The sequence below is a fragment of the Oncorhynchus tshawytscha genome, linkage group LG09 (assembly GCF_018296145.1).
Source record: "Oncorhynchus tshawytscha isolate Ot180627B linkage group LG09, Otsh_v2.0, whole genome shotgun sequence".
NCBI lineage: Eukaryota > Metazoa > Chordata > Actinopteri > Salmoniformes > Salmonidae > Oncorhynchus > Oncorhynchus tshawytscha.
Genome location: NC_056437.1, coordinates 38,548,346 through 38,562,704, shown reverse-complemented (window position 1 = coordinate 38,562,704; position 14,359 = coordinate 38,548,346). Strand labels below are relative to the sequence as shown.

Here is a 14,359-nt window from a genome sequence, read left to right as displayed (position 1 = left end):
TGAAAATGTGTACTGTCGGAGGTACTTGAGGACCAGGGTTAGGAAACACGGGCCTAGTCAGCCTCCTATCAGAACTATTTGAATATAATCAAATTGGCGATGGCTTCTGAACTGAAGGACAGAGAACCAGAGCCAAGCCACACACTGAAGGTTGAGGCATATATCAGAAACTTTAATCCAGAGCAATTTACAGATGTATTTGTCATTCATACATAGATGTAGAAAGGACATGTAAATGTGGATTCTTATTGATTGTGTGAGGATCACAATTTAGGTTATTGAGGTGATACAAATAATTTGTATCAAGATGAATTTCCCAACTCCTTTAAGTAATTAATTGTGTTCATATGGCTCACTTTTGTGTTAGCCATCTCCTTTTAGAATGCAGTTTGATTAAACGTTTGCTACGTTGAGTTACTCCATGTGGTTAACATACATCTCCTTTGTCTTGAGCTGACTTCGCTGTCGGACAAAACGGGGGGCACCTGGCTCATGCCCGGGAAGTGGCCCGGTTACAAAACTAATGCAATCAACACCCTCTTCACCTGGAGCATTGATGCTGCGATTGTAACCAAGTGGGAGGTGGAAATGTACAAGTTGTTAATAGCAGTTGGATGCGTTCATGTGCTTTGAACTCATTGAGAAACACTGATAGGCTAATGGCCAACAAGCTGAAAACCCATAAACTAAGCTTATAGCTATCATTCTTGTAAACAACTGAGTTCAAAAACAATATTAATGGACTGCTTTCTATAAATGTTTTGTTACATTTAACTGCCTACTGTTATGGAGGTAATCTCCTTAGTAGGTGACATCTGAGGTCTGTATGTGGGATAAGTTGGAGCTCAGGATGAAAGACAATTTTCCCACTAGTAATTACCAGTTGGAGAGCCATTCAAGGGGATTTTCATGTGGTAAATTCTCACTTGGTTACTAACACAGCATAATAGCACTTCCTTACAGTAATTGCACTGTAACGGTGACAAACGGTGCCCACAAACTGTTATGGCCTACATAAAGCAGTCCCAACACCTTACCACTGCTACACCTGGCTGTCAGCGGAGCCTCGTCTGGCAGCAAAACAGTCAATTCGGCTTAATTTACTGCCTTTAAAAAAAACATAGCTGATGTGGCTAACTTGCTTAAACAAAGGTGGTTTCTACTAACAATTGAGATGTACAACTATGGCATAAGGGGACAACGAGCGGATAAGACATTAATGAGTGAGCTAGTACGGACATAATCAACCATTTGTTCAGCACTTTGAAATGTACAGTGACAGAATTCAGAACAAGGGTCGCTCTTACAGTATTCTCCCTGTATACCAATTCAGAACCGCAGGCTAATTAAAGGGGCTATATAAAACAATGAAAGCTCTTACAATATTCGATGACTACATTACTCTAAAACAGGCGATAGGCTACATGTGCACCACCAAGTCAGAACAGTAGGCTCAGTTATGAGGGGGAAAGGGACCAAATTATTAGGGTGAGTCACATTGGCTACTAACAGCTTATGTTAGTGTTTACATACTGGAGAGGGAATGCAAAACAATGACGCTGGACAGAGTGGAATCAGGTGTATCAAAAAGGCAGAGTCAAAAGATATCTTGTCCTGCCGTTTATCGTGCACGGACCTAAGCAATATGACTCTGTGAGGAGTCTGAAAAATTAGGCTGCCCAGCCAGAGTTTACAGCAGAATGTATACACAGAATAATGTAGGTGGAGTCTTGTCGTGTTGGTCTTCTGACTGGTCCTGAAGAGTTTGAGGCGGGCCTGCTCTTAGCCAGAACAGGAGCCCCATTGGTGCACAGCAAAGTCCTTTGCTCTTGGCACCCGACCAGTAGGGGGGTAGAGTGGGAGTGTACAGTGCACATGAAATGTATGTGTGTCAAGGAAGCGTGGATATTGGTAATGTCTGCTTTAGGCTCAGGTGTTTCCTGTTTATGCAGGAGTGCATGTAGGGTTCAATGTCAGTGAGATAGCTTGGCACTCTAAGCTCGTTAGTGTTGCAGGATGATATTTGTAGTTTACAGGGGAGTATATTTGCGTGATGGCAGCTGTGTGTCCTTCGGATAATCATGTTATTGCACGTAGGCTCTAAACTTGACTGAGGACACTGGGCCCAGAGTTATCTGAGGGCATCCGGTTTAACCAGAGCTTTGGTCTGCTAGTAATGCTTGATATTATTATTTATATAACACTTACTACACAACATACACTTAGATTTACTACCCAAGGGGCTTGAATTTTTTATCTCTCCCTGTAGATTTTGCTTTGATGTAATGTCCCCATGAGTGACAGAATGCTGAGCCAATCACAGCGCAACTAGAGAACATTACCAACCACTACGCTCCATATTGTCCGCTGGCTGCCCCACCACCACAGAAAGCACTGAACTAGGCTGAAACACTTGCATTTTGGAGCTGCCATACTCAAGAAAGCAAAAAAGAGACCTGTTTGAATGTGGCTTTATTAACTCAATGATAAAAATATATATATATATTTGCAAACTGATATGGGACATGTTATTCATGTCAAAATAACAAAAAACAGACAAAAAAAAGACTGGTCATATCTGGTGAGATTTAAGGACGAGGGTGGAGTCACTGCGGTGAATCCGATAGTATTGACCAGAGATTTGGAGAGTAGGAGAGGTTTTCTGCTAAAGTTCTTTGTGATGGAAGTTTGGTTGTGTATCAATGCTAAACAGTATGAGAAAGCGCTCAAACTCAAGCAGGTATGTAAACGTGTGGTTGATGGTAGCATGCCAGATCAAACTGGATAGCAGTGGATGAAGGGAGTTATTACATGACTTCCAGAAATTGTTAACATGAAAGAAATAAAGGACCATTTGAAGGGAGGCTCTCTTATTGAGGCAAAGTGCCTCCAGATAACAAGATGGGAAGAAGGTGGATAGCTTGTCAGCGCTACTAAAGTTTGAGGATCTGGTACTGCCAGAAAAGGTTAGGATTGGGTATATGAGTTACTATGTGTGAGCATATGTTCCAAAACCATTGCATTGCTATAACTGTCAAAGGTTTGGGCAAAGGCAAAAAGAGATGTGCGAAATGTAGGGGAGAACATGCATATGCCCAGCTGTGGAATAATTTTGCACGCCCAATTTTTCAGTTTTTGATTTGTTAAAAAAGTTTGAAATATCCAATAAATGTTGTTCCACTTCATGATTGTGTCCCACTTGTTGTTAATTCTTCACAAAAAAATACAGTTTTATATCTTTATGTTTGAAGCCTGAAATGTGGCAAAAGGTCGCAAAGTTCAAGGGGGCCGAATACTTTCGCAAGGCACTGTATATCCATCCTGCCCTGCCTTTCTAAAATCTTCGAAAGCCAAGTTAATAAACAGATCACCGACCATTTCGAATCCCACCGTACCTTCTCCATTATGCAATCTGGTTTCCAAGCTGGTCATGGGTGCACCTCAACCTAGGTCCTAAACAATATCATAACCGCCATCGATAAAAGACAGTACTGTGCAGCCGTCTTTATCGACCTGGCCAAGGCTTTCGACTCTGTCAATCAGCACATTCTTATCGTTAGACTCAATAGCCTTGGCTTCTCAAATGACTGCCTCACCTGGTTCACCAACTATTTCTCAGATATAGTTCAGTGTGTCAAGTCGGAGGGCCTGTTGTCCAGACCTCTGACAGTCTCTATGGGGGTGCCACAAGGTTCAATTCTCGGGCAGACTCTTTTCTCTGTATATATCAATGATGTCGATCTTGCTGCTGGTGATTCTCTGATCCACCTCTACATAGACGACACCATTCTGTTTACATCTGGCCCTTCTTTGGACACTGTGCTAACAAACCTCCAAACGAGCTTCAACGCCATACAACACTCCTTCCGTGACCTCCAACTGCTTTTAAATGCAAGTAAAACTAAATGCATGCTCTTCAACCGATTGCTGCCCGCACCCTCCCGCCCGACTAGCATCACTGCTCTGGATGGTTCTGACTTAGAATATGTGGACAACTACAAATACCTAGGTGTCTTGCTAGACTGTAAATTCTCCTTCCAGACTCACATTAAGCATATCCAATCGAAAATTAAATCTAGAATTGGCTTCCTATTTCGCAAAACTTAGCCTCCTTCACTCATGCTGCCAAACATACCCTCGTAAAGTGACTATCCTACTGATCCTTGACTTCGGCGATGCCATTTACAAAATAGCCTCCAACACTCTACTCAGCATGGATGTAGTCTATCACAGTGCCATCTGTTTTGTCACCAAAGCCCCATATACTACCCACCACTACGACCTGTATGCTCTCGTTGGCTGGCCCTCACTAGATATTCATTGCCAAACCCACTGGCTCCAGGTCATCTATAAGTCTATGCTAGGTAAAGTCCTGCCTTATCTTAGCTCACTGGTCACCATAGCAACACACACCCGTAGCACATGCTCCAGCAGGCATATTTCACAGGTCACCCCCAAAGCCAACACTTCCTTTGGCCGCCTTTCCTTCCAGTTCTCTGCTGGCAATGACTGGAACAAATCATATTGTTACTTATCTTCTTGCACCCCAGTATCTCTACTTGCACATCATCATCTGCACATCTATCACTCCAGTGTTAATGCTAAATGTGTATTATTTCGCCTCAATTGCCTATTTATTGCCTTTACCTCCCTACTCTTCTACATTTGCACACAATGTACATCGATTTTTCTATTGTGTTATTGGCTGTACTTTTGTTTATGTGTAACTCTGTGTTGTTGTTTGTGTTGCACTGCTTTGCATTATCTTGTCCAGGTGGCAGTTGTAAATGAGAACTTGTTCTCAACTGGCCTACCTGTTTAAATAAAGGTGACGTTTTAAAAAATTCAAAAAATATGGGGAATGTGGAGACGGGGTTCAGTTAAACTGCTGTAACGTTGGTGGTGCCCATAGTGTGGCATATGGGGGTTGTGCCGTGATGAGAAGACAGGTGGAAGTGCAGCAGGTGCGGAGTGGGTGTAAAATCTCGTATGCAGAAGCAGTGAAGGTAGTTCACACACAAATAAGGGGGGCACCTAGAAAAGCATGTATTCTAGGGCCGGTCGGGATGCAGGTTGGGGGAGAACACAAGAATGGTAGTAGACAATGAGGAAGGTCGTTACATTTGTGACAGCAGCAATCATTTGCACAGAAAAATTACAATCTAAGATTAAGAAGATACAGATCATAGTGTAGCAGGCAGTGAACTAGATTATGATCAGTTCAGCCAGGAATCATGTATTGGTTAATTGTCATAATGGTGTTGATCCTTCAATGGAATGCCAGAAGTTTGATGGCTAATGGGCAAGAGTTCAAACAGTTTCTTGATGTGATATGTCTCCAGGAGACATGGTTTAACTCTACTCAAGATTTTTTAATAGAAGGGTATGTTGCATTCTGTAGAGATAGAGGGGGGACTAGAGAGGCTAGAGTTGATGGCACTTGGGAATTTAGTAGGTCAAGATAGGAGATGGGTAATGTGGTGTGGGGATTTTAATGCTCATAGTACGCTCTGGGGAGGGTTACTGACTGATGTAAAATTACATGTGTTGGAAGAACTACTTGATGAGAAAGGGCTTGTGAGTCTTAATGATGGCCGGGGAACCAGGATTGACCCAATAACTGGAAATGAATCTGCTCTGGATCGTACTCTGATCTCAAGTTCAATGACAGGCGGATGTAGTTGGGAGGTATTGAAGGAATCTACAGAGGGTAGTGATCACTATCATATAATGTGTACTGAAGGAATGAGGGTGGAAGTTTCAGTAGGAAATGGATTGTGGAGATGGATATTTGGGAAAGCAGAGTGGGGTCAGTTTCGAGAGTTGAGTGAACAGGAGCTGTCTCAGGTCGATCTCAATTCAGATATAGAAACAGTGAATGATGGAGTAGAGGAGCATTAGTAGGGGCCACAAGGCAGGGGAGAAAGAGTAAACGCAGTTCCCTGGTGAACTGAGGAGTGTAGAGAAGCTGTGAAGTGTAGGAACAGGGCTTTCAGAATGTTGAAAAGGTCCAATAATTACCAGCACCTGATTCAGTATAAACAAGCACAAGCAGTATTAAGGAGGATCATTAGGACAGCTAAGAGGGAGTATGGGCGCCGGTTCTGTGGAAACATCGGCAGGACCACTCCTGTGGGAGAAGCACGGGGGATTATTAAGAGGATGAGTGGGGTCAGAAGAGATTTGGATCTCCCTGTGCTGAAAAGTGTGGAGATAGTTGCAGTGAGAGATACTGAGAAGGCAGCGATGTTAACCCAGGTATTTGTGAAGGTGCACAGCTCAACTAATCTGACAGAAGAGGGGCAGCATGGGAGAGAGAGGGTCAGAGGAGATCTGCCGGGGGTCGTGGATCAGAGAAAGATGGTCGGGGATACATTGAATGGCCCTTTTACGTTGGCTGAGATGAAGAGAGCATTAGCTGGGGTAGCATCTCCTCGGGAAGGATGAGATGTGTTACATCATGATGGCTCATCTCAGTGACACTGCAATGGGGAAAGTATTGGGCCTTTACAATAAGGTGTGGCAGGAACTGCCTGGAAGTTGGAAGCAGGCTGTCGTTGTGCCAATACGGAAACTAGGGAAAAACCCTAATAGTCCTTCAAGCTATAGTCTGATAGCGTTGACATCTCATGTAAGTAAATGTATGGAAAGGATGATAACGGAAAGGCTGACTAACTTTCTGGAGAGGAGAGGACTAATTAAAATGGAGCACTATCAACGCTGCAGGAGATGTAATACTTCCGGGGTGAACAGGGCGAAGTACAGGTTGTTCTGAAATCTCAAATTATCTGACTTGTACTGAAACTCTGTGTGATTTTAAATGCAGAAAATGTTTGACATTTTTACATCTTAACGTTCGTGGTTTACTACCTAAAATGGATCAAGTCAAGATCTGGGCCACAAATAATCTTCTTTGTGTCTCTGTTAAAGGTTACCTCCAGTCATAAACAATTAAAATTTTTGGGAGAGATGCTGTTAAAGTTAAGACAACAGCTAACCATGACATATTGGGTCAACCTACAAGGACATAAGGTTGCACATCCTACGAAAAAGGTGCTCCCAGAGTGCTATCTGAATACAAGTTTCGGGTGGATAGGCATTGGCATGGCGAGGGAGATGGGGTTGTTCGGAAGGGAGTTTTGTCCCTCTGTGGTTCTTCCTGCTATCCCACCTTGGTTGCTCCCTCAGCCAGTGATAGATCTAGGGTTGCTAGAGAGGGTAAGAACTGTTGAGGAAGGAGTAGATTCAGTTGTAAGTGAACATTTAAGAACCCAATATAATGCTTTCTTGACGATGGCTGCGGTCCAAACACTTAAGACACACTCTATCCCTTCAGCCCTCAAATTAAGTGGACACTTCTGATGATGTATCATGACGTCTGACAAGTATACACTCGCAGGGCAAGGTCGAGGGAGGAAGGAATTATTTTTTACATTGACCACCCTTGGCCGGAAATTCATCACCCGTTCATCCCGCAATGATTGTGTTTTCAGCCACTAGAAACTTGTGGGTGCTTTATATGCGCTACAGTTAATTATGAGTGCATGTCTACTTATTAAATATCTAATTATTAATATTTAAGGTGGCAGTGACAAAAATAGCAATGGATCATTTATGTTTACACAATGGAGTTGATGGCCATACTCTTGGCTGCAGAGTGGGTGGAGGTGGTGAGCCAGACAAGGTAGTCATCTGCTCTGACTACTGTGCAGCACTGATGAGCTGAAATTAATGTCTCGGAGCAAACAGAATGTATTTATTGTTTGAGGTTTTACAGTGCTTTTATAGGGTGAGACAGATGGGGGTATTTGTGATGTTCCTCTGTGCACCAGCTCATGTGGGAGTAGAGGGGAACGAGGAGGTGGATGTTATCGCCAAGCAGGCTCTTAAACATCCTAATGTTGAGATGGAGTTGTCAATCAGTAAAGTAGAAGCCTTACCAGTTGATTAAAAAGGGGTTCGAAACAAATTAGATGAGTTGTGGAAGAGGAGGGAAAGGGAAGACGCCTGTATAAGATTCGGGAAAAGGTGGGGGCAGGGAGGTCATCAGGCCGAGAGAGAAGGGATGAAAGCGTAATCACAAGGCTGAGACTGGGACACACAAGGCTCAATCGTATATTGAAATTGGTGGGGAAACATCAACTGGGAGGTGTGATCATTGTCAGCAGGAAATGGAGACAGAACGAGTTCCACTATTTCAGTGCCAGAAATATGAAAGGGAGAGATTGTTATTAGATTTGAGGAGTAATGGGGTTGAAGAGCCCAGATTAAGTGAACCGCTGGGGAAATCTTCAAATGGATGTAAGATTTAATGATGTATTTCGTTTCCGTGGGGTGACGAGAATATTGTGTAGATTTTTTTTTTAGACCTCCACTGTCTCTGGTCCACCCTCCAATACAGCTGGTGTCGGTAATGCACCTTAGTTGGTTGCCAACCGCCATAAAACATCCATAGAGGAAGTTTTCGTACTTTGCCCTGGATCACGTGACCAGAATGCTCCGGACTAAAATAACAGTGAGTGCGAAGGAAAGATTGTAGTCAAGTCTCTCACAGCAAGTATTTTAACCACCCTCTCATTCATCGAAGTTCGCTAAGGTTTGTGGATGAATTAATAGGTCAAAGGACGTCTTGGCAAAAAGGTAAAACTATATCAAGAATCGTGTAGCAGCCTACCGAGCTTGTTAATAACTTAGCCAACGCGATGCTAGCCAGAGTGCTAGGAAGTCACATCGTCAACATTTTATGACTAACGTTAACGTTAGCCGTACTAGCAACACCTCGGAGCAGTTGGACGCTGGAATTACTGAAATAAACATTTTATGACATGGCTAGCTAGGTTGCACCTGTTATTTTTCCTGGTGGTTTATTTGCTACTTAGTTGATATTCCACGCACTGCTGATTCTAGCCATAGAGCAAGGTTGAAGCTGTCTAGAAAGAAATAAAACAGTTGGCTAGCGTGAGCGCGATATATTAATTTGGTGGGTACTTAGCTATAGATATTAACCCACTGGTTCTCAGCTATAAGCACCGCTTACCGGTGGAACCATGTGAACTACAATCCCGACGCTCTGCTGTAACGTTTAGAAACGTCAATCATCGCGTTTGATATGGTTTTCAAAACATAACTTCCATATCTTTCATATCGGCGAGAAAGCATCTTTCAAATAAAATATATATACTTACTGTAGCAGATTTGCACAGATCCATACATCTGTGTGCCTCCAGCCAACGAACTACACTTCCTCCACAGTTACGTTTACACACAGGTGTTCGAGCAAGCTAACTGGCACAGGTGGTCGTCTGTCTTCGTAAACAAGTGCAGTAACATGGAACTATGTCTGTGTGGGAACAATACCCGTAATACAGGCTTCAGGAATATCATGCACAAAAATAATTGTTCAGCTACAAATAATTTGACCAAGTTGTAAATGATTTACCTATCTACTAGACATCATGGTCGTATCAGGTTGAACTTTCCTGACAAGGATGTAGCCATATGACTAAAAAGAGAAGACGTTTTACAATGGGTTGTCTTAATCTCTAGTATATGTGTCAAACACAAGCTAAATTCTTAGCCAACATTGACAAGGATGTAAACCTGGTACTTTTTTTTGCTGCAGCTGGCATTAAGGCACAACCCATACTTTCAAGCACTCGCTGCTCAAGATTTTGTGTAGCTGGCAATAGCCATGTTTTTTTGGGCTTAACTATAGACGGGTGATGCAAACCAGTCATAAAACAATGGAATCCCAGCAAAGTGAGCAGTCTAGTTTTGGATATGTCTCAAGAATTCAGCCATTAGTGTCTCAAGTGTATTGGACCACACTGTAAAATTGTCACAACGACAAACATTAACTCTAAATGTATTTTATTTTATTTCCTTTTATTAATGTTGCCATCCATCCTTGTCTGCTAGTTGCCATGAGCAGTGAACTGAACGTGCCCATGGGCTCCCCGGCCCCGGGGGGCTCAGAGCAGATGCCGGAGGGTGGAGGGATGGACTACAGGGACTGGGTGCGCCGCAGCTACCTGGAGCTGGTCACCTCCAATCACCACTCTGTACAGGCCCTGTCTTGGAGGAAGCTCTACCTGAGCCGGGCCAAGCTGAAAGCCTCCAGCCGCACCTCTGCCCTGCTCTCAGGCTTTGCTATGGTGAGTTACCCCACTATTTTCCAGGGATAATAATCCCTCCAAAGTTGTTTTCAAGATCAATTTCCCTGTCAGCCTGTACGTTGTATCACTAGAGACTGAGACATTTTTCAGATAAACCTCTTGAGGGGAAAAAAAGCACACTCACTCACTCACTCCCAGGCTGCTATTAATAGCATGTGAACCAATCTGGAAAGTAGGCCGTTTTGACATTTTTATGCTAGTAGCTATCCCGCTCACTGTGGTGGTGAACTGTGATAATGATAATGGTGATGTTGTTGTTGTGCCATGCTAGGTGGCCATGGTGGAGGTCCAGCTGGAGATGCAGTACAACTACCCGCGCATGCTCCTCATCGCCTTTAGTGTGTGCACCACGGTGCTGGTGGCTGTACACTTATTTGCGTTGCTCATCAGCACCTGCATCCTTCCGCACGTGGAGGCGGTCAGCAACATCCACAACCTCAACTCGGTCAGTGAGTCACCTCACGAGCGCATGCACCACTACATTGAGTTGGCCTGGGGCTTCTCCACCGCCCTGGGCATCCTGCTCTTCCTGGCTGAGGTGGTGCTGCTCTGCTGGATCAAGTTCCTGCCCGTGGACTCTGGTGCTGCCAACCAGGTGGCTGTGGCGGCCGCCGAACTGGCACTATCTAAGGTGAACTGTAGTGGCCCCGCTGTGCCGTCCGCCGCTCCGCCAGGGCACAGCGGCTGGCAGGCGGCCTTGGCCTCCACCATCATCATGGTGCCGGTGGGGGTGATCTTTGTGGTATTCACCATCCACTTCTACCGCTCTCTGGTGAGCCACAAGACAGAGCGCCACCACCAGGAGATCGAGGAACTGCACAAGATTAAGGTGCAGCTGGATGGGTGTGAGAGAGGCCTACAGGCAGTGTGAGCTCTTTAGCTGCTCTTCTGTCCACTCTCAAATATATTGAGAAGCACCACAATTCCACTGAATAAGTGGGAGGATTAAGGATTTCTCCCACGCTACTAATTTATTGAGGTCAAAGGTTAGTGTTTGTTTTTGAAAATAGTATCTTGTCTCTGAGAGAAGTAGGATCTGCTGTATTGAGGCAAATTAAAAGATGACTTATATTCTAATGTCTTGAGGGCTATTTTGTTAGTTGTTCATTTGTGCCATCTCTCCACAATTCATAAAGGAAGTGGTGAAAATCGAAATAAGATGTCAAACTTCACTGTGTGCTTGTTCTCAGAAGGCAGTGTTATTGTGGTCATGCCAGGCTATGATTTACATAGATCATGGCAGTAAGCAGACACAGAAGCTGGTGGAAAAAAACACTCCATTGACTTTTTGAAGTTCATGTTGCACCAAACAGTGTAATGTTTTTCAGTAGGTGACAGGAATAGGAGCACACACAAATGCTGTGTGTAGACATGCTTTGGGGGGTATGTTCATTTAATCTGCATTATAATCCATATTTTATATAGAACTCCCTCCCAAGCCTATAAACTGTCCTTTAGTTCATAGGCTACTCTGGTGTCAAAGATAGTGAATAGCTATGGTGCCTCGACGTTAAGACTTGTAATCTCCTCATATTAGTGAAGGACTGCTTATTTATTTTAAGTTACTGTTAATTATTGTTAAAATAAGAGATACTACCTGCTCACACAGCAAATGAATATTGAAGTTACAATGTATATGCTCACCAAAGTATAGTTTAGTGAACTTGCATTGGCTTATATAACGAAACAGTATAAACATTGACAAATAATAGAATGACTACATGAAATTCATATCCACTGTTATGCATTATATTTCTTTATGACAAAACATGTTTTATGTGCCAAAAATGGTGAGGTAATTCCTCCTGTTCTATTCAAAACAACATTGACATGTTAATACTTGTCTGAACATGTTTACAATAGTATTATTGCAGCAAAGAGGATGCTTACTGTATGATAAGTAACCAGTGTCAAATGTCATTTGCACCATTACTTTATGGAAGTGTGTCGGCTATGATTAAAATGAAGAGGGTTACTGAATATATCACTGATGCAATGAACCAGCCACGATGATCATAACTCAATGCTTATTGAATACTTTAATTGTTAACGCTTTATTGGTGTGTTTGAGTGGTGAGCTATGAATGAGGAATGTAAATACAGTCAATGGTGCCAGTTCTCTTGAATAAATATTTTTTTCTCTGCTTTAAAAAAAAGTAAACATTCCAAACAAAGATTGTTCTGACCAAGAATCTCCTTTCAATGTGGTGGAAAAAGATGAAAGTGCACTTGTAGTTTAGTTCGAAAGTTAGTGTTAATACTAGAATGTCACATTGTTTTCTTCTTCAGGTCATAATTAATTGTTGTAAATGTCCCCTCTGAAAAAAGTTTATTTGACCAAACAAAAGGATTATATGTTGATGGGAAAACAATGCTGTCAATTTGTTAAAACCTGATTTATTTTGGATTTAACAACATGCGGTATTGTGGTACATTTACTGCTTTCTGTGCACTATGTAGTCTATTAAAGGTTCTGTGGAATAGCATGTCTTTTCATATCTTGTTAATGAATGTTAAATAAAGACTCGTCTTATTTTGTTATTTCCATGCCCTACTCTGCGTACTCGTGTCTATATCTTGTGAAGACCTAGGTCATGTTGCATGCGTCAACCAATGGTTCCGTGCTACGTCATCGACTGCCATTGGGCGCCAGACGGCTTGGATGTATTAATGAGAATCAGACTATTTTGTTGTCTGGCTTCTCTCTGTAATGTGCATCAATTGAAAAGCCTATCCTTCCACGTCTCAGGAGGGCCAGATGGTACACACCTGCGATATATAGAAACAGCCAAATTGCTATTCTGATGATGCGCTACACCAAAGATGCTACCATAGTGATTGTGGTTGTCCAATCCTGTCCCTGGTTCGTTCAATTACACAACATTTACAGCTGTGTAATCATTACACTAATTTGACATGTAATCATTGTCCCAAGTGATAGCCAATACAACACCCCAAGCACACACTATCCAATCAAGTTAGTTTACTTAAAAGGATGGCTCACACAACTTCACTTTATGCATTCTCTTATTACAGAAGGGAAAAGGCACCAAACCACGACATCTTCGAGTTGATTACAATGCCTCTAAGTCTTTGATAAGTCGAAGAGGATGAGACTAAACAGGTATGTGTTTCAATATTTAAAAAAAATAAAAATAAACTTTTGATCACTCTACCAGTAGTTCTTACTTCAATGGCCAAATGGTTAGACCTTGTAAAACACGTCTAGAAACTGGCTTGATTTCTTTTGGACTGATGTCTAAGTTCCTTTTTTTTAACCTAATGAGTACCAACCAAATGGCATATAGTATAGTCTTCTGACACTTTTCCAGCTATGATGATATTAAGAATTTCCTGACTTGGTATTGACACTCAAGGGTGTTGTTGACCAAGGTGTGATTGCTTGTAATCTTCTCTCTGAGCTGTTATATCCAAATGAGCTGTTTGACTTTCTGCAAATTCCCAAATGTTTAATCACATCCTGTTGAGTTACTTGTTTTTCTATTTATTAAACTCACAGGGGGCTATTCAGGACTTAACCAGTTCACCAGTAACTTGGCAACTGACGGTATGTAGCCCACAAACTGGGTCCTTAGGCTGTGTTCACACTGGTAGGCCTATTTTTCTCAGTAATTGGTCTTTCTGAAAAAATGTGTGTCAAAGAGCTAGTACGTCAAATATCCATGTTTGGGCTACCTGTGTAAACGCAGCCTAATTTTCCTGATGTCACTCTGGCCGATGGCCATGTATGCTCCATTTCAATCAGAGTATTTCATTCGGTTTTGGTGGCAAGCTATGAGGTGCAGAATTTCTTGACTCTGTATTGTCACTGACCAAGGTGTGATCGGTTGTAATCTTCTCTCTGAGCTATTAAGTCTAAATGCCCTCTGAACGCATCCTCTCCACTAATGTGGGTTGAGACTGGTTGTCCAGCTTATAATTGAATTTCTACAGTGTGGCTTTGATGGGTTGAACCCCCCAACAATGTAAAGTACTTAGACCTTTTGAAAAACAGTTTGTGCTCTGCAAGGTTTCCTTGGTTGATGCAAATCTTTTTTTTGTCATTGGTGGCTCCTATTTGCGTAGATATTAATAACTTGCAGGAAATGGGTAACTTAACCATTCAAACTGCTTTAAGATGTGGTTTCATTTCAGAAATGGTTGACATGCTTGATCATCTGTCA

At 42.5% G+C, this 14,359-nt stretch overlaps 1 protein-coding gene and 1 non-coding gene across 4 annotated transcripts; both read left to right on the top strand.

Annotated features, from left to right (window-relative positions):
* Positions 1–8,406: 8,406 nt before the first annotated feature.
* On the top strand, positions 8,407–12,729 carry LOC112257930 (protein orai-2). Of its 3 annotated transcripts, none has more exons than XM_024431878.2 (3): positions 8,407–8,515; positions 9,919–10,154; positions 10,447–12,729. In XM_024431878.2, exons 2-3 carry the CDS (start codon positions 9,924–9,926, stop codon positions 11,044–11,046), a joined length of 831 nt encoding a protein of 276 aa, XP_024287646.1. In that variant the 5' UTR covers positions 8,407–8,515; positions 9,919–9,923; the 3' UTR covers positions 11,047–12,729. The 3 variants fall into 3 exon arrangements, with proteins under 3 accessions (XP_024287646.1, XP_024287645.1, XP_024287644.1); XM_024431877.2 differs by having other exon boundaries at positions 8,407–8,596; XM_024431876.2 differs by having other exon boundaries at positions 8,410–8,640.
* A 776-nt stretch (positions 12,730–13,505) lies between these two features.
* LOC112259542 lies at positions 13,506–13,600 on the top strand. Its single transcript, XR_002954891.1, has one exon. It is a non-coding gene; the product is annotated as a Z30 small nucleolar RNA (small nucleolar RNA).
* The last annotated feature ends 759 nt before the right edge of the window (positions 13,601–14,359 follow it).